Source organism: Ptychodera flava, chromosome 14 (genome assembly GCF_041260155.1).
Source record: "Ptychodera flava strain L36383 chromosome 14, AS_Pfla_20210202, whole genome shotgun sequence".
In the NCBI taxonomy this organism is placed as follows: domain Eukaryota; kingdom Metazoa; phylum Hemichordata; class Enteropneusta; family Ptychoderidae; genus Ptychodera; species Ptychodera flava.
The window spans coordinates 39,842,247-39,862,386 of NC_091941.1; the positions used below are offsets into that span (position 1 = coordinate 39,842,247).

At 36.5% G+C, this 20,140-nt stretch overlaps 1 protein-coding gene across 1 annotated transcript; it reads right to left on the minus strand.

The window, feature by feature from the left end:
• Positions 1–372: 372 nt before the first annotated feature.
• Positions 373–14,332, minus strand: LOC139150483 (zinc finger protein ubi-d4-like). Its single transcript, XM_070722873.1, has 9 exons — positions 14,226–14,332; positions 12,483–12,772; positions 9,000–9,238; positions 8,011–8,092; positions 6,378–6,503; positions 4,468–4,605; positions 3,935–4,047; positions 3,286–3,367; positions 373–2,448 (listed from the first exon to the last, which is right to left on the minus strand). The coding sequence occupies exons 1-9, from the start codon at positions 14,270–14,272 to the stop codon at positions 2,252–2,254; spliced, it is 1,314 nt and encodes a 437-aa protein (XP_070578974.1). The 5' UTR covers positions 14,273–14,332; the 3' UTR covers positions 373–2,251.
• Between the last annotated feature and the right edge of the window lie 5,808 nt (positions 14,333–20,140).

A 20,140-nucleotide genomic window follows, 5' to 3' on the forward strand; every position in this document is an offset into this window, starting at 1 on the left:
TTGTGTATCACTATTGGTCTACATGGAAGGTCACAAGATCAACTGTTCTATGATTGCATGAAGAGAAGTCAATGAAAAAGAGCCATTCAGCATATTGAACTGTGACTGATGTACATAAAACAGCATATTGAACTGTGACTAATGTACATAAAACACAGCATATTGAACTGTGACAGATGTACATAAAACACAGCATATTGAACTGAGACTGATGTACATAAAACACAGCATATTGAACTGAGACTGATGTACATAAAACACAGCATATTGAACTGAGACTGATGTACATAAAACACAGCATATTGAACTGTGACTGATGTACATAAAACACAGCATATTGAACTGTGACTGATGTACATAAAAACATAGCACATTGAACTGTGACTGATGTACATAAAACACAGCATATTGAACTGTGACTGATGTACATAAAACACAGCATATTGAACTGTGACTGATGTACATAAAACACAGCATATTGAACTGTGACTGATGTACATAAAACACAGCATATTGAACTGTGACTGATGTACACATAACACAGCATATTGAACTGTGACTGATGTACATAAAACACAGCATATTGAACTGTGACTGATGTACATAAAACACAGCATATTGAACATAAAACACAGCATATTGAACTGTGACTGATGTACATAAAACACAGCATATTGAACTGTGACTGATGTACATAAAACAAAGCATATTGAACTGTGACTGATGTACATAAAACACAGCATATTGAACTGTGACTGATGTACATAAAACACAGCATATTGAACTGTGACTGATGTACATAAAACAAAGCATATTGAACTGTGACTGATGTACATAAAACACAGCATATTGAACTGTGACTGATGTACATAAAACACAGCATATTGAACTGTGACTGATGTACATAAAACATAAATGATACAACTGAGAATCATAGAAAGTGCTGTATTTAATGAAAAAATGAAATAATTAAATCAAACGATGCCTTGCTGGAGTTTGTGGAGTTTTTTCTTCAAAATGGAACAATTGATCCTGTGACCTTTCTGGGACTGTAGATTCATGTAAGTTATATATTGGATAAACAGACTAGTGTACATACATATATATTACAGAAAATAAAAGGCAAAATATAAGTGAATGGTATTCTAATGCACATAGTTAACGGTTCTGATATAAATATTGATTAGAAGATAAAGAAACTTTAAGTTCTAGTTAATCTTATAATCGATTTCTACTGGATAAAATAGAAAATGTACATCAACCAGTAGTTAAAACCCATCTAGTGATACTAGTGGATGGCTAATTACAAACTTCTTGCTATGATATGTATCTGTTCCTGAAAGGAAAATCGATGCAGTTAACAAATAGAGTGCAATGTATTGCATTGCTACAAGCAATATCATAGACTGAAGCTTCCACAGAAATCTGATGTTAAAATTTATGCAGTGTTACTGAAACTCAAGGTTTTGTATCAAAATTATGTCTGAATTCATCATGGCTTAAATTTTCTCAGCAGTTAAGTGGAATTACTAATATGAAGAGGATCAAAGCCCTGTGCGACAGATTGTTATCTGTGTGCCTGTTATAAGGATGGACTAGTACATCTTTGGGGAAGTCAAAATCAAAAAGCATCGAATTTTGGAAACGAAAATGCCCTTGCTCTGATAAAAGGTTTAATCTCAGATGGCAAAAGGCACAGCACTCTGAGCTTACAATGGCTCTGTAAGACCATTATAAATTATTACTGATTGTAAAATATTGAGTTTTTATTTTCAGTTCTCTCTTCAGAACTGAAAGACCACTTGCTGAATTCTCAGTGGATTTTGGACAGAGCTGTGTCAATCTTTCCTTTCAGCTAATATCTGCACTGAAAAAGTTTTCTGTAACTTACCAGGAATACTTGAAGTAAGAGATGTAAGTCAAATGCTACATGTACATATGAAATTCAATTTATGAAAGTAAGCTGTGGCTTCTTCACTACTTGAAGTTTATAAATTATATGAAACTAATTCATTTGGAAACCCTGTTAATCGGATATTACATAACCGAGCATATGCATAGTACTATGGCTAAGAGATGCTAATAACGACAATCTTCCATACAAAAAATTCAATTTTCTGAAAAATAGGAGTACAAGAAAATAAAAAATAAGTGCACTGTGACTAATATATTTATCTGACAACTAATGGGTGTTTGAATATTCAATACATGATTTATGTTTCGTCATTGTCAGTAAAATCAGAGGTTGAAGTTAATGCATGGCAGGTTTCAATTGTGGCGGTTGTAAATGGGCAGGATGTGGTTGCTGATGATGTGTCATTTGCTGTGGTTGTTGTTGTTGTTGATGAAGATGCTGTTGTTGTTGTTGTTGTTGTTGCAATGGTTTGGTGTCTTGTTGCATTTTTTCTTCTTGTGCTTCAGCTTCACAAAGGTTACAAATCCAACTTCCTATAAAAGAAGTCACAAATGCCATGTAGAACACTTCAAAATCAAGTCAATCTGCTGACTATTTTATGTTTGAATGTCAGTGTCCACAACAAGTGCCTAAAACTTTTGATTTTAAAGCACAAATTTGATGGTATCATCTTTTTCTAGTAATCACAGTAACAAAACCTGGAATATAAGGCAGTGGAAAAGGCTACATTAGATACACACTTTTAGATGTAAAACACCATAATTTTGTCAAGTAACAGAAAAGTGATGACTTTTATCCTTATCAGGCTAGGGGGGAAAAACAGCGAGAAAAATACCACACTGGACATAGATATGAAGGACTCCCTAGCTAATAGGTATGAAGGACTCCCTAGATAATAGGTATGAAGGACTCCCTAGCTAATAGGTATGGACTCCCTAGCTAATAGGTATGAAGGACTCCCTAGCTAATAGGTATGAAGGACTCTCTAGCTAATAGGTATGAAGGACTACTTGAACTAGAAATTCAATTGAAATCAAGTATGCAATGTGTCTATATCTGCTGAAGGCACTCACTTCCTGTCAATGTTATACTATCAGGACTTTAAAGACAATATTTGTTTTAGGGCTAAACTTTACCTGTCACCCTAGCTGCTTTACCCTTCTGCTCTATTAAAGTCCTGGTGACAAGAGTCATGGCATGGAAATGCAATACAGTCCAAGCAAAATGTTTGGCAAGTCCACTTTTTAAAAGAGCATGATTATTATTGGTTGATGAATCAGATTGGAAAAAAGATTTCTGCTAGGTAGTCTACACAGCGTCAAATCTAATTGTGTGTATGTTGTGACCAGGGTAATGATTTAAATTCTTACCGTCTGGTGGTTGTGACATGGGAGGGTTCAAACAGTACATGTGGTAACCACGATCACAATCATCACAGAAAAGAAGCTGATCCTAGAGAGAACAAAATTTGTTAAAAACCATTTTCATGATCTTTAAAAGAGCCATTGTGATTGTTTTACACAATAGTTGTCACTCCAATCCAATCTGATGATTTACAGCAGTCAAAATCAGCATAGTAAGACATTTCAATTTGTTTTATGAATTTCAAAATGGCATATTGGTTTACATCATGGAATTCACTGCAGCACAATTCATTAACCAGTACAATGATGTATGTGACAAAATGTGTGTTCTTGATCTCATCTCCTCACAAATCCATTTTAATTTTTAACTTGATAAAGTTTTTCCCTTCCAACCATTAACAAAGTTTATTCAAGAAATCAACAACTTCATTTTATTACAATCTTGTGATAAACTATGCTTTACAAATGAGTTTTATGCCGAATCATTCTATTTAGTCATGACATTTTTGAGAATGTTGCAGAGTGTACAACTGTTACGAACAAAGCAGATCTACAGCACCATTGCGTAGAACAACCAAACACAGAATAAGAACCCACTTGGCCAAATTGCTTCAAAATTTTACTGAAAAAAGGCATTGATAGCAGTGGTACTCACATCATTGTCAGAAGTGCCACATAAGTGACATGACTTGCATTCGATACATTGCCATCGATATTTTTTAACATTAGTTGTCATCTTGGTAGTGAATTGAAGGCAGGATGGATGGCCTGAATAAAAAATACAAAATGATTAACCAAACATAAAAGTATGATGAAGAGACTGACACCTTCTTTTCCCTTTGAAAACATGTCATCTTTAGGCTGTCAGGTGAGGAGTTCGTTAAAATCATTGTAAATAAACTCAAATTAACAAATAACTGAAAAGATACGTCTTAATCATCCAAGTTTATTTTCAACTTATCTTCATGGAACAAAGACAATTTGCTTTGAACAAAAGATCATGATTGATCATTGAATTCTGTGAAGCAAATTATCAAAATATAACACAGAACTAGATGTGAAAATAAAATCCATTCTCTATAGTTCTTTATTGAAATGAGATTTTTTGGAGTTGAAGGGGAATCTAGATACAGTACGTAGCATCAAGTAGCCATCTGAGAATTGATTATGTCACATTGACACTATTACCTGAACGACCACAGTCTGAACAAGATATCAGTTCTTCTGAATGTCCAGTCTTTTTATTTTCTGTTGCATCTCCAAGACAGAAATCACAATAATTATTTGCTGCTGCCAATCCACCTGGTGTTGTGGTTCTCCTTGATGCTATTCAACATTAAAAAACACAACATTGACAAAGAAATGGTCACTATGATTTTTACACAACTACAAAATACTGGGTCCTTGCTTTGCAACCCTTGGGGAACTCAATCAGGTTTCATAATCTATAGACTTTTAGAAAAGTGAAGCCAAAGATGACATTGACTCTCCCTCGACTCGTTGTCATAATACATACATTTATTGTGCAGCTTTTTGGAAAATAGGAGGTTAGAATTCAGACTTTATTACCAAAAGATAAGAGTTGTGATGAAATGATCAAAACGTTTATAATGATGTGTGGATGGATTATGATGTAAACAGTGATACTGTGTCAATGAAATGTGCTCATGGCTCTTTGTGTGCATAATGTATATCCATGGATAGTCTGGTGTCAAACTTGTGGTACTGTGTCAGCAATGGTTGGCAATATATGTACAGGTCAATAAATGTGTAGTAAGAGATTTAACTGTTATGGTTGATTTCAATAAAAATGATGGAGTATTTTGGACAGTGATCGGTGATCAATTTACTGTCAATGAATGTACATATCTACATGCAATATCAGTGATAAATTTACTGTCAATCAATGTACATATCTACATGCAATGTCAGTGATCAATTTACTGTCAATCAATGTACATGCAATGTCAGTGATAAATTTACTGTCAATCAATGTACATATCTACATGCAACGTCAGTGATCAATATACTGTCAATGAATGTACATATCTACATGCAATGTCAGTGATCAATTTACTGTCAATCAATGTACATATCTACATGCAATGTCAGTGATCAATTTATTGTCAATCAATGTACATATCTACATGCAATGTCAGTGATCAATTTACTGTCAATCAATGTACATATCTACATGCAACGTCAGTGATCAATATACTGTCAATCAATGTACATATCTAAACGCAATGTCAGTGATCAATTTACTGTCAATCAATGTACATATCTACATGCAATGTCAGTGATCAATTTACTGTCAATCAATGTACATATCTACATGCAATGTCAGTGATCAATTTACTGTCAATCAATGTACATATCTACATGCAATGTCAGTGATCAATTTACTGTCAATCAATGTACATATCTACATGCAATGTCAGTGATCAATTTACTGTCAATCAATGTACATATCTACATGCAATGTCAGTGATCAATTTACTGTCAATCAATGTACATATCTACATGCAATGTCCGTGATCAGTTTACTCTCAATGAATGTACATATCTAAACGCAATGTCAGTGATCAATCTACTGTCAATCAATGTACATATCTACATGCAATGTCAGTGATCAATTTACTGTCAATCAATGTACATATCTACATGCAATGTCAGTGATCAATTTACTGTCAATCAATGTACATATCTACATGCAATGTCAGTGATCAATTTACTGCTGAAGTTATTCATTTCCTCACATACATATACTACAGCTGAGAGAGCATTCTATTAATACATTGTCCCTTTTCCTGCCAGAAAGTATCACTTCCCCATCAGCCAAGTCAGTAAAAAGCGGTATTGAGCCAAAACATGGTGATTTTCACCCACTGGGCTTGGTATGTTATCGCATCTTCACTCCAAAAAAATCAAGTTTACAGTATTTATGTTTTCAACAGCCTTCAATGTACAGTATTATGTTAAAATACACCATATGGAATATGTTGTGTTGTATTAATTTTAACCATCTTGACCTGATGGTGAAATATGGACTTGGCAGGAAAAGGGTTATACATGTTGGAGTATCATATATTTGGTACCTTGGTGAATTGCTGGTTCCAGAGGAGAGGGCTGCGACTTCTCATCATATGAGACTTCAACACCACCATGTGCATGAGACATATGGTAAGTCAGACCAGGTCTATTCTTGTACCTCCGTCCACACACTGGAACAACATTTAGTATATTCACAAAACACTGAACAATGACTGGGAATTAATTATCTTTTCAGCTTTATGATCTACATCAAATCAACTTAGAGGAAAAAAGTATGTATAGATCTGCTGAATGTATTCATTGTACATTTAACACATCTATATCAGCTGAATTGAAACAAGTCATCGTTGATGACACAGTCCCCACTTGTTAATGGGTACTTTGATTACAGGTCCTCAGAGAGGATAGAGTCCTCTTCATTAGGTCTGTGATAGAAATACTTTTGAATAAATTCGCTTGATACATGTCTGAGTTGTAGTTCAGGACATGAAAAAATAATAATAAAATGGCCACATGGTGGCCATATTGGATCGTATCACAAAACAAATCAATGTGCATATGTATGACATAGGTCAATGTCCTTGTACCAACTTTGATAAAAATCGGTTGAGATATGCCTGAGTTATGGCTCTGTACATGAAAAAATCATAACAAAATGGCCGCACAGCAGCCATATTGGATCGTACCACAAAATAAATTGAAGTGCATATGTATGACATTGGTCAATCTCCTTGTACCAACTTTGGATAAATTCGCTTGATACATGTCTGAGTTATGGTTCTGGACATGAAAAAACGTAATAAAATGGCCACACAGCGGCAATATTGGATTGTATCACAAAACAAATCAATGTGCATGTGTATTACATAGGTCAATGTCCTTGTACCAAGATTGAATAAAATCAGTTGAGATATGCCTGAGTTATGGCTCTGTACATGAAAAAATCGTAACAAAATGGCCGCTGTGCGGCCATATTGGATTGTATCACAAAAACAAATTGATGTGCATAGCTAAGACATTGGTCAATGTCCTTGTACCAACTTTGAATAAAATCTGTCGAAACATGCCTGAGTAATTGCTCTGTACATGAAAAAATCGTAATAAAATGGCCGCCTGGCAGCCATATTGGATCGTATCACAAAACAAATTGACGTGCATATGTATGACATAGGTCAATGTCCTTGTACGAAGTTTGAATAAAATTGGTTGAGATATGCTTGAGTTATGGCTCTGTACATGAAAAAATTGTAACAAAATGGCTGCACGGCAGCCATATTGGATTGTATCACAAAAAAAATTGACGTGCATATCTATGACATTGGTCAATGTCCTTGTACCAACTTTGAATAAAATCAGTTGAAACATGCCTGAGTTATGGCTCTGTACATGAAAAAATCGTAATAAAATGGCCGCCTGGCAGCCATATTGGATCGTATCACAAAACAAATCGACTTGCATCTGTATGACATATGAAGTAATCCTTGTACCAAGTTTGAATGAAATCGCTCCAGGCATCTCTGAGATATCTGCGTGAACGGACGGACGCACGGACGGACGGACGCACAGACGCACGCACGGACATGACCAAACCTATAAGTCCCCCCGGACGGTGTCCGTGGGGACTAATGAAAGAGAGAAACTGTCCGAGTAGGATGATTTCATTTTTATTAAACTTACAGGTACACGCAAATGGTTTTTCCTTGTCCTCTGCCATGAGAGTTGGCATGTCATTGTCTGTTTTTCGTTTTTGTGTTTTTGTCTGCAAAAATAGGATAAAAAATGCAAGTTTTTAAATTGTTGACATTGCATTGACCTTTTGGGTACAATTGAGAGATAATGGCTGACATTCTTGGACCTAAAATTGTTAAAAGGTTGTTTGATGAAAAGATGCTCAATCATTATGGCAGATACATGCCAAACTGAAGTGCCATTTTTTGTGAGTTTGTTTTAAAGGGCAATGTTGCTTCAATGAACAGATAAAGCTAACAACAACACAGTACAAATACTCAAGTACCTTAGTTGCTATAACGGTAAGTAGGTATTTTTCATCAAAATAATCAAGCGGCAATTTTGATGCTTTGTCATACTTTCAATGGAAAACTAAAAACTTTTTATTGCCTCTTGTTAACTAAAACAACTTAAATTCCTGTGAATAAAAAATAATTTGAATGTATATACATTCATCAATTTGTCAGTAATCTTTCTATATGCATACGGTCAGATAGCATACCAAATCACAACATAATAGAAATACTAAACTTGCAAAGTGCTAAAACTGATCTATTTAGGTACAGCATGATATCTATTCCTTAAATATGAATTATTGATTGCCAGTGGAGTTTCTTCCTCTTCCAATCGTTCAACTCATGGCAAGTTACCAAAAAGGAGTACAGTAAAGTACACAAACTGAAATCTGCATAATAACTTCAGATGTTACAATTATTAACAAATGCCAAACACAAATTTCAAATATCTGAAATGAATAAATCATACTATATCATAATACCAACACCAAATTGTCATCATTTCAAAAGTCATGTACAGCTATATAGATCACATTTGAATTTGGTGATTGGAAGTGAGGCAAAGAAACTTTGTTTCATGACACTTTTATGAAAGACTACAGATGTTATTAAAGACTACAGACATTGTGAAAGACTACACACCTTTTTGCTACTTTTCTTTTTCTTCAAGCTCAGCTCGTAATCTTCATCATCACTTCGCATATCATCAACATCTTCTATTTCGCCTGCATCTGGGATATCACTCAATGAATCCAGATCTTTCATCAGTGAATCCTCTCTTGAATCTTTCTCACTTGGATTCAGGATTGAGTCAATCAAGCTATTAGCCTCCTCTGTATTCACCCCAAGTGCATTTTCAATTGTACCTACAAGGTTGAGATCTGAAAGGATATATCCCTGAGTTGTCATTAAAAGGAACACTTTTCTACATTTACTTTCTGTAAGAATGATTGATATTACAAATAGCATGAAATAGAACATGAATGAAGCGGCTGTAGATGCTATAATCCTGTGTTTAGTGGTGCAACAATACAAGATCAATGGTCGCACAAAATACAAAATAATGTGGATATAACAGTGTTCGCGGTGACGTTTTTCTCCTCGCGTACGGCATACGCATTAGTCTGCTAAAATTGCGTAATGGCTGGATTTGAGTGCGTAATTTTACTTCCGCACTCGATTGATGAAAAAACTGACTGCAAAATACAATGTGCCGTTGAATAAACCTACACTACATATTCGGATTGTACGATGTAACATTATTTTAATGAAAACAGTTTAACGAACAACTTGAACAATGTTGAAACGTAACAGCGAAGGGTATACATGCGACTGTCAAAACACATCAGGCAACCCAAAAGTTAGAGTTATGGCAGCTTATCCAGACGGTTTGTGGACGTTTCGGCACCAAGTCGTTTCGGCCTTCCAATATCAGGCCCCAAGTCGTTTCGACATCGCAACCCAAGACGTTTCGGCACCGCTGAAGGCTACCTTTGGGAACTAGCGCTGGATCGTAATGTTACAAATCAAAGTACTAAAAAGTATAGTGTCAACTAAACATTCACGTACATGCTTTAATCTTTGTGAGAACATGGGAAGAGACCGTAAGAAAAAACTTCATATCATTTTCAAATCTATGACACAAGTTTATCGATATCAATAGCCGCCGACACGGCAAAAGTTTGAAAGCGGTGACGAAACAGCACGGCAAAATTCACACAAAATGAACATAAAGTACTACTGGTCAGAACGCAAAGGTCACGCTTACGAATATGACGGATCAGTCAATTACTAAATAGTTTGAAAAAAAAAAATCGAAATACAGATGCCGAAACGTCTTGGGTTGCGGTGCCGAGGTGACTTGGGGCCGGAAATTGAGAGGCCGAAACGATTGGGCCGAAACGACTTGGTGCCTGAACGATCAGTTACCATCCAGACACTTCTGCATGCAGTGTTCAAAATTTATCGGGATTCCGACGAGCTCTACCGATGAATCGTTTTTTTCACGGACTCGTAGAGCAAAGTTGAAAGAAAACAGATTTGTCTGCTTCGACGCCATGCTGCATGTGTGCTTGATCAAAATTTGGGAACAGCGAGATGCGATGATCGTGCACGGTTGGCATTTATATAATTTGTCGCAACATTTCTGTCAATCACTAACTTTCAGAAACTATCGCTCGCCTGAAAATTAGCAACGTAATTCATAGGCACAGCTGACATGATAATGTGCCTAACGTGATAACGTGTGGACTACGATGCCGATTTTTCAGACAACGCCTAGAGAATCCGAAACTTTCCACACAAAATGAGTGATTGACAGAATGTGTTGCAACAAATTTAGTCTGGTTGTCGCCTAAGCTCAGTCGTGGGGAGTGCTTTCGGTGTTATCCTTTGCGTATAGAAAACGCATAACGAAGAAAAAAATGCGTAGAGAGTCAATTTCAATGCGTAAATACGCACGATTTTTGCGTAAACGCGAACTCTGTATAATACAGTGACATTCATTACTAAAATATCGTTACAAATTGATTTTATATTAGCCATCATTACACTTTATGATCTAACAAAAGTTTCACACAAGAACAACCTAAAATAAAAATCTTATAAAAATTAATTTACACACAGCTGTATTCATCATGACAGTGTTGGATGATGGTAATAAGTGTCATATGCACTCAGACACATCAACTTGATCCAATTACAACTTTGATACTGTACGTGAAGTCTTGCCGTGATCACCATGAACTTCCAAACAACTCACAGAAACGTTAAAATAAACTAATTCAAATCTTGCATCAAATGGTTACTATTTTAACTAATGTAATGTAGATGCCTGCTAGTAATTCATATCTCATTATGAAGCCCTACACGTTGTGTTTTATGTTTGCCATGTTGCTCTCATTCATGAATAATTGTCTGGGACTACAACTGAACAACTAGATCATGCACTTGTTTCCTCTCACATCTACAACTTGAATTTATAGAGTACATAGTGTTGAAGCTAGATCATTACAGGTTCAAAGCATCATGTTTATATCAACCCACTTCTACATAATTAATCTGGTTGCCTCTACATCAACATAATATTTATAAGATTATAGTCATCGCTTATGTCTCCATGGTTTTTTACTCTTCATACCTTAGTGAATTGGTCAATCTCTGTGTCCTGTGGCATAGTCCACTTTCTGCTGATCATTGTAAACTTCCTATGAACAAAGCTATGCCTAACAAACATGGTGATTGGCTTTTGGTATTGCTTTCCAAGTTTTGTAGAATGCTCTCACTCTCCAGCTCTGTAGTTGTAACAATTTCAATGTTTTTAAATGTACCTGAAAACTTATCTTTTCAACCTTGCATATTAATATATATATTTTTCAATCATTTGAACAAATTTTTAACATCAATTCATGAAAAGAAGTTTCACAAATCAAAAACTTGATGGACAACACAGTTACTGATTTGATAAGCTCTACATACAGCAGTTGTTACTGGATCTTAGAAAACTGGCTTCTGGCATTCCATACTTAACACCTTGTGTGTCTATACTTTATGAAGATCAAGACTTCAAAATTCCAAATTTAAAGACATGCATAAAGGATTACAGTGTAGAGATCAAAAAGAGACCTAGCAGTTGTTGTATCTCTGTTGTAGAATTTCATTGATACATAGAATATGCCATAGAACATACATGATGGCTAAAACTGAAAGGAATACCATGTGTGAAAAGGCAAGGAAATTGGCTTATGGTTGTTACAACCATGTCAATATAAATTAAGGTTGATTGTAGCTCAGGGACAGATATTCTAACTGTAACTCTTACAATACGTTTCTGGTCTATTATTTGTTTGGGCTCATTTTGGAGCTTAAAAAAGATTTTAATGGCTTATTTTTGTGAAAATGAAAATCTTCATTTTTCCTCATAGAGTAACTTTGAGGAATGGTAGCCATTTTGAATTTCAAGTGTCAGCAAATATTGAGTTATTTCATTCTCAAATGAACCCTGATACAATTACATAAGGAAATGGCTTAAAATTCTCTTACAGAAAGTTTGAGCAAAAGTTTAAGCCTTAAATTTTGAGGTATGAACAAATTTAACCCCATACACCATGGTCCCCCATCACTCACCACTGTCTTGCAATCCTGAGTCAGTTTCCTCTAATTGTTTAGGTGGTGACATTGACGGCTCTGGAGGTGGTCGTCTTTTTTTCCTCCAGCGTCTTGCAGGGTAAGTGTAAAGTTGACCTGCCAGCAGCCCTGGACCACGATGTCTTTTTTGCATCCATATGTAACAGTTGTTTTGTGCAATACCAGTGTGTGTGTCCAAGAATGGTAGTCTCAATTTTCGCTCTATGGTTAGTCTTGTGTTAAAGTGTGATGTATTGTCCAATGCTTCTTTGTAATACTGCTCTCTATCCCTGTAATAAATCACCATGTCTTATGTGTGATATTGGTGACATTAATTTCCCAAAGTGATAAAAGATGTATCAAAGAACAATATTATTGAATTGTACAGTTCTAATTTCATAAGTAGTCATTGTTCTTTCATCTCTGTTTCCCTGTACTTCAGATTTGAATTTACTGTCACATTCCACCAAGATAAGACATTCCATCTTTTTTGAATGAAACATATTGACATAATCATAAGACTATGACTCATGTCATTTAATTTGTAGCAGTATGTTAACTTCATTTCAACTGACAGATTTTGGCAATCATCAGAGCAACTCTACTGCTTCACACACAGTTGCTTGTGGTTAGGTACATGGCAGATGGCCCCTTTGAGTTCTACCTAAGGAAGGTTGTCCATCATGTACCTAATCAAACAAAAGACATTAAAAGAGTTAACAAAACCATGAACCTACCACTGGTGGTAGGCTCATGGTGATACAAGGTAACTATCCAAGAAACAACTGAGTGCTTGATCAGCAAGGCACACTGGACCAAAAGGGCGAATCCTCCCAATGGGGAGAAAATCTCCCGATAAGGAGACCTCCTAGAAATGTTACATGTATTTTAATACAGCTATCCCTACTACAGTCTTTCTCTTATAATTTGCTGTATGTCTTTTCCTCAGAAGACATCTGATTCACTATTATTGAATAAATGTGAAAATATGCAAAAGAAAGCAACGGTGAACTTTTCCAGAACAATGGAAACAATGGTAATGGTAACAATGGTAAACAAGCCTCAAATTTGATAGTGAACATACTGTACACTTTTCTAAATGCACAAACGTCTGTTAAATTGCACAGAACTATTGTTTCAAAAGAATCCTCCATATCAGAAGAAATTCTCTGCATCAGTTGGTCAATTAAATATCCTGATGGGAAGAATTCCCCCTTTTGGTCTAATTAAATTTGCCTGCTGTTGATGGTCCTTTCGTAGCAAATATGGGTACTCTCACCCACATGTACATACACATTACAGACACATTTCACACACATGCCAATAACCCACCACTGAGCCTATCAGCGTGCACTTGACGCATCCTAATTATAATTTATAAATTTTGTCTCGGAGTTCATTGTTCAAAAAGATAACGGGACCAGGAAATTTCAATTTACGTCACATAAACAGTATCGATGAAGTTAAATACAGGATAACGGGAATAAAAATACAAAATAGTACGCATGTAGGCTTCGTTATCCTTTCACTACGGATGAATGGATACAAACCACTGGCAGCAGCAGAAAAACGTGGCTGGCTTTGTCTACTGACGCTCGATCGTCGTGTTCGCAACAGGGGCTGAGAGAACAGAGTTCACCATTCGAATCCATTTTTCCAAACTGGAAAATCAGCATTGTGCATGAAAGATCATCCGAATCAGCTTTTTGACGTACAGGTATTCACAAAAACGTATAAACTTACGTGATCGGCCCGTAGTGATGGTGGTATTTTGATTTGGTGGCGGCCATAACTGCTTCTCTTCAGTGTAAAAAAGCAGCGCCCTCTAGAACTACAAGGTTGATCACGCGTACTCACTTAGGGGGTTCAGTAGCTCCGCTGAGTCCGCTCTGTGAGCACCACCGATCATATCACCATTACCAATGGCAGTACAGGTATACCGGGTGTATTCAGTGTTTAGGGAGCCGTCATTATTTACGGCATGGGGGAGGGGTCGGAGGAATTTCATCGGAAACCCCGAAATTTCGAGTAACCCCCACTGCCAACCATGATGGATTTGAGTAATCCCCTCTCTAACCACAGGGGGCCCAGGAAACAAACAAACACACAAACAAGCATACAAATACATAAATAAATATATAAAACAAATATAAACAAATAGATAAACAAACATAAAATATCATAGAATGTTGAATAAATAACAGACATACAAACAAATGTATACATACATGCATATATATCAATATTTATTAATATCCATCTATCTATCTAGCTATCTATCTATCTATATTATGTATGAGTGTAAGAGACAACAGCATATTGAAAAAAGATTGAAATGATTGACTGAACAGCTCATGCAACATATTCAATATGCGATGGCAGTATCACTATTCCTTACCAAAGGGATGTGACTCAATGGCCGCTCTCGCCAAGACATGGCTGGTGATACATTTTTCCCTACCGCACATAAAATGACCGTCTCATCGCAAATTAGTAAAATCCATACCAGTTGGGAAGGACATGAATAGGGCATTCAAGTTCATAATGTAAAATGAATGTACGATAAAAAAGAAAGCAATTTTCCGGCGATTTCTGAAGTCGTGCCGATATCGTTTCTTCCGGTTTCTGCTCTTCTGCATGAGGAGTTTAAAACGCCCGGGTCGCTGTGTTGGCGTTGAGCTACGCCAGTCCTTTGAAATCGTATATGGGCCAATTACGTAACCCATATCACACCAAATAAGTCGACCGACTCTGCCATACGTTTTAAACTCCTCATGTAGAAGAGCAGAAACCGGAAGAAATGGTATCGGCACGACTCTGTTAGTGTATGTTCAGGGCTCCCATAGAGAGCTAAGCCGAGCATGTGAACACCCTACATGAGCAAAAAAACATTAGGCTGAGCGTGAAAACGCCTATGAGAAAAAAAAAACATTGGGCTGAGCATGAAAACACCCTACATGAGTAAAAAACATGTTGCATTGTGGGTATTTTCAAGATGGCAGCCGCCATGACAGTCTGCACTGAAAGCTCTGGTGAGTACATATTTTGGTCGATATTACCGTTGAGAAGCATTATTTGGGAAAAATAAAAACATCAGAGTATGCAGCAGTGTTTCAAGTGTCTATGCACATAGTTCATTACATAGCAGAAGCTCAAACTACAAAGATTACTTCAACACAAAATCGCTCAGTGGGTGATTAACTGCTACAACTTTACTTCACAGTGTGCTGTAAACTGTGTACAAGAGACTGAAGCAATGGATGTGCATGTTTACTAGTATCTTTGGGGTCGTAAACAGATTTTGTCCTCGACTAGCCAGCTCCAATAACTGAAGTCTACTGAAGACCATTCAAATTATGTACAAAGGATGTGCTTATACTTTTATTCACGATTAATACTAAAGCTAAACCTTTCTGTAAACTGCGAAAAATGATCATATTTCTGCGGTTCAAAAACTCCTAAACTTTTCCTTCATTTACAACAGCATGCAACTCTACATACCTTGCTGTACGGATGGCCATGGGTGAACTTGTCAGAGGAAGATCATTGCATTGAGAATGCCACTCAAATCCCAGATGACAACAATACAATGAAACTGTAACAGCTGATGAAGTGGGGGTCCAGACACTTCGCACCAAAACCAGTTCGCCCCACACGACTTCGTCCCAAAACCATTTCGTACCAAAACCACCTCGTCCCAAGTACTACTTCGCCCAACCCCATTTCGCCCCAAGTACCACATCGTACCATGGATGTCTATTTTTTACATCCATGATCGTACTAAAACCACTTCGCCCAAAGTATAGTACCGTCAACTCGTCCTGAAACAACGATGTTACGACGTATCATAAGGTTGTTTTTACCTACAACTTGGAAGCATTAATGTGTTAGGACATTTGGCTACCACGAACCATTTATTGTTGCATGAAACCATAAACGATAGAATAAGAAAAAGAAACACGCAAATGCTACAACTCAGGTGCCGTGCGTGGAATTGCACCATGTCAATTTCGCAAAATGCGTACACTTTCAAGATTTCAGTCCCAGGATGACAGGAAGATGGTTATTTTCAGCTTTACCAGTTAGCGAGAAGTTTCGGGCAAAGTGGTTTGGGGGACATGACTTTGGGGCGAAGTGGTTTTGGTACGAGGTTGTTTTGGTGCGAAGTGGTTTTGGTGCGAAATGGTATGGGACGAGATGGTATGGTGCGAAGTGGTTTTGGTGCGAAGTGTCTGGGAACCATGAGTGAATGGTACTGATGACAATGAAGGGATTCTAACATTCCAGTAAACACTATCATATCTCTAAATTATTTAACAAAAGACAGTTTTGTATACTGTTCTAAAAGTTTTTCGCTCGATAAGGCATGTAGATCATCTGTTATTCTATAAATAGAAAAGCAGAATAATAGGCAGAAAAGGAATCCGTTAGCTTTTCTGTCAGCTGTATTTATCCCAGTAGAGTAATTAAAGCCAACATGGTCTTGTTTTGTATTTTGCAGCACCAAAGTCTGCTTCGGTCAGTGAGTTTTATCGGCATATTTATGGAGATGTGTTCTTTCAAGAAAAGGGCTACACTTGCTGTTTCATACAGTTCTATATTATTATATTCTGTTTATTTCATATTATTTACTTTCAATAACATGATTTCATTTACTTTGCAAGAAGTAAATATATTTGAATAAATAAGTGAAAAATAAATCTTTTCCATAAAATATTATTAGTTTCTGGTATTTCATAAAATGTGAGAGTGCTGGTGAATTGAAGGGAAAGTCACTATTTTTTACTTTACTTTCATTTCATCATATATGTACCGGTACCTAGTCTAGTATCATCTTTGGATTTCTTAACGATACCCAAGTTTAGTTTTGCACTATTGCTTCCAACCTGGTACTGGATAACCAACCGTAGAAAATATGCAACTGGCTTACCCTGGAAGTCAATCAGAGAATATAACCCTCTGTTGATTTGATTTAGGATGATAGTGCAGGCAGGGGTTACCAATAACTAATTATGTTTATCAGAGTTACACCTCAGTGATCAAATCATTACTGGTAGCAATGAGTAGAAACACATTAACTTTTGTTGACTTCCATGGCAAGTCCTCTTGCATTCTCCTCAGCATGCTTGCTCTGGCATTAGCTTTGGAATTACACAAAATGATAGAATCTGTGTTTGACAACATAAAAAAGACTGAGGACATACTTGATTAATGTGTTACACACTGTCCACAAATATGATTTATTATCAAGTTTTACAAGTTTTGCCATTTTGATCAGTGCCAAAAACTATCAGTGCCAATAACCCAGGGTCTTCAACTACTAATATAGCATACATGCAATTACTAGAAAACAAAAACTGTATTGATTCATCAATTATTCCAAAATAATAAATGAATGTGACAAGTCAAGCACTGTATCTTCTTACATGTAAAATGCATGTGCTGAAAGCTAGCAAAACTGGGCCATACTGGCTGTTCTGATGGTGAAATTATCCTTTGACCTTAATTTTTTCAAGCTTTTTCCAATTCTAATCAACAAATTAAATTTCCCATCGAGATTGTGGTAATGTCAAACACTGTGTCAAAACTCCCCCCCCCCCTTTTTTGCTGCCTCATCTAAGTGAGACATCCCAACTGGTTTGTGTCTTGCTCATCTTCTGTTTTTTTCTCTCAAACAAGTGGTTCTGGAAAACAAAAGAGAAGCTGTCATGAGTTATAAAATATTTTAATTTTGATGATATATGTCAAGTTCAGCTGTAGATTGTTGTGAAGTTACTGAGTACAAATTTGATTAGTTTCTGATAACAAGACAGGTACATCACAACAGCTAGCTATGGTTACCTGTACTTTAATTTAAAATTTGAACCTCAAGAAAAATACAGGAGCAGAGAGAGTAAAAAAGAAAATGTCAAAGACTATGACAGGCTAATCCAGATCTGAACCTTCATACAGTACATCATGAAAAGATATTCATTTGATTTTGATTTAAAAGTCGACAAATTTGACTGTTTCGAATAGATGGGCAATGGAATTCCAAATATTCACGGCATTAATAAAGCTGATGATCTCTCTGACCTGTAGCTATTCTTAACATTGGTGGGTGAAGGTTACCATCATTAGCACAATGATACATGTATGTTTTCTAATATAGTGTTCACTGCCTCTTAATGGGTCTCTAATTCTCTGCTAAATAGTAAAGCTCACACAAACATGCACATGATGCACGACAAATAGCAAGCACATTGATATATTGGAGACTTTTTTCAATAATCCTTATCTTGAATGAAAAGTGACATATCTTAAATCATATTAATGTATATGTAGGACACAATCTGACTCAGCATTATGCATTCAAGTGTCTATGCACAGTTCATTACATCTCAGATGCTCAAACTGTAATAATTACTTCAGCACTAAAACTGGAAGTAGGAGAATGACTCCAATGTAGCTGTAAACTTCCAAAACATTTGAGCTGTACAGTGTACAAGAGACGACATGCATCGCTTGTAGGCTGTGCAGTGTGTAAGAAAGTTCTTGCAGTGCTTCAGAGCATGGAGGTACTCCTACTACCTCCATGTTCAGAGCATTCACTGCTAGCTCTGCATGGCAGGGCTGTGTGTTACCAGCGTTATACGGCCTCCCACCATATACGCCAGTAACACACAGCCCTGCCATGCAGAGGCAATGCATGTGTTATCCTAACCCACTAAGTGATTTTGTGTTGAAGTAATCTTTGTAGTTTGAGCTTCTGCTATGTAATGAACTATGTGCATAGACACTTGAAACACTGCTGCATACTCTGATGTTTTTATTTTTCCCAAATAATGCTTCTCAACGGTAATATCGACCAAAATATGTACTCACCAGAGCTTTCAGTGCAGGCTGTCATGGCGGCTGCCATCTTGAAAATACCCACAATGCAACATGTTTTTTACTCATGTAGGGTGTTTTCATGCTCAGCCCAATGTTTTTTTCTCTCATGTAGGGCGTTTTCACGCTCAGCCTAATGTTTTTTTTGCTCATGTAGGGTGTTCACATGCTCGGCTTAGCTCTCTATGGGAGCCCTGTGTTGAGTAATAAAAGATTGATTGATTGATTGATGTACACTCTCCTCTACACATACAATAAACATTAAAGTATAAAGAACAGCACACATTTTGGGCAATATACAAGTTCAGCCTCCAGCATTGTGTTGTCTTGTATGTTTTTTGTTTGTATCATTTTATGTTATTGACCACAAATAATAAGAAATGTCAAAATCTTTATTGAAAACTTAAAATTGGTGGCAAAGTTTTGGTGTGATATACCATGATATATTATTTGAACATTGGTGGCGGTGTTTTGGGCTGTACCATGTACCATGATACAATATTTGTACATTGTGGCCATTGTTTTGGGCTGTACATGTACCATGATACATTATTTGTACATTGTGGCCATGTTTTGGGCTGTACATGTACCATGATACATTATTTGTACATTGTGGCCATGTTTTGGGCTGTACCATGTACCATGATACATTATTTGTACATTGTGGCCATGTTTGGGGCTGTACATGTACAATGACACATTATTTGAACATTGGTGGCTGTGTTTTGGTCTGTACCATGATAGTACATTGAGGGCCATGTTTTGGGTTGTACCCCAATACATAATAC

Coding starts and splice junctions, on each gene's coding strand:
- LOC139150483 (XM_070722873.1), bottom strand. CDS start 14,272: ATGGCCGCCACCAAATCAAAATACCACCATCACTACGGGCCGATCAC. Junction 12,773..14,225: donor CATCACTACGGGCCGATCAC/GTAAGTTTATAC, acceptor GATTTATTACAG/GGATAGAGAGCAGTATTACA. Junction 8,093..8,999: donor AAAAGAAAAGTAGCAAAAAG/GTGTGTAGTCTT, acceptor CTATTTTTGCAG/ACAAAAACACAAAAACGAAA.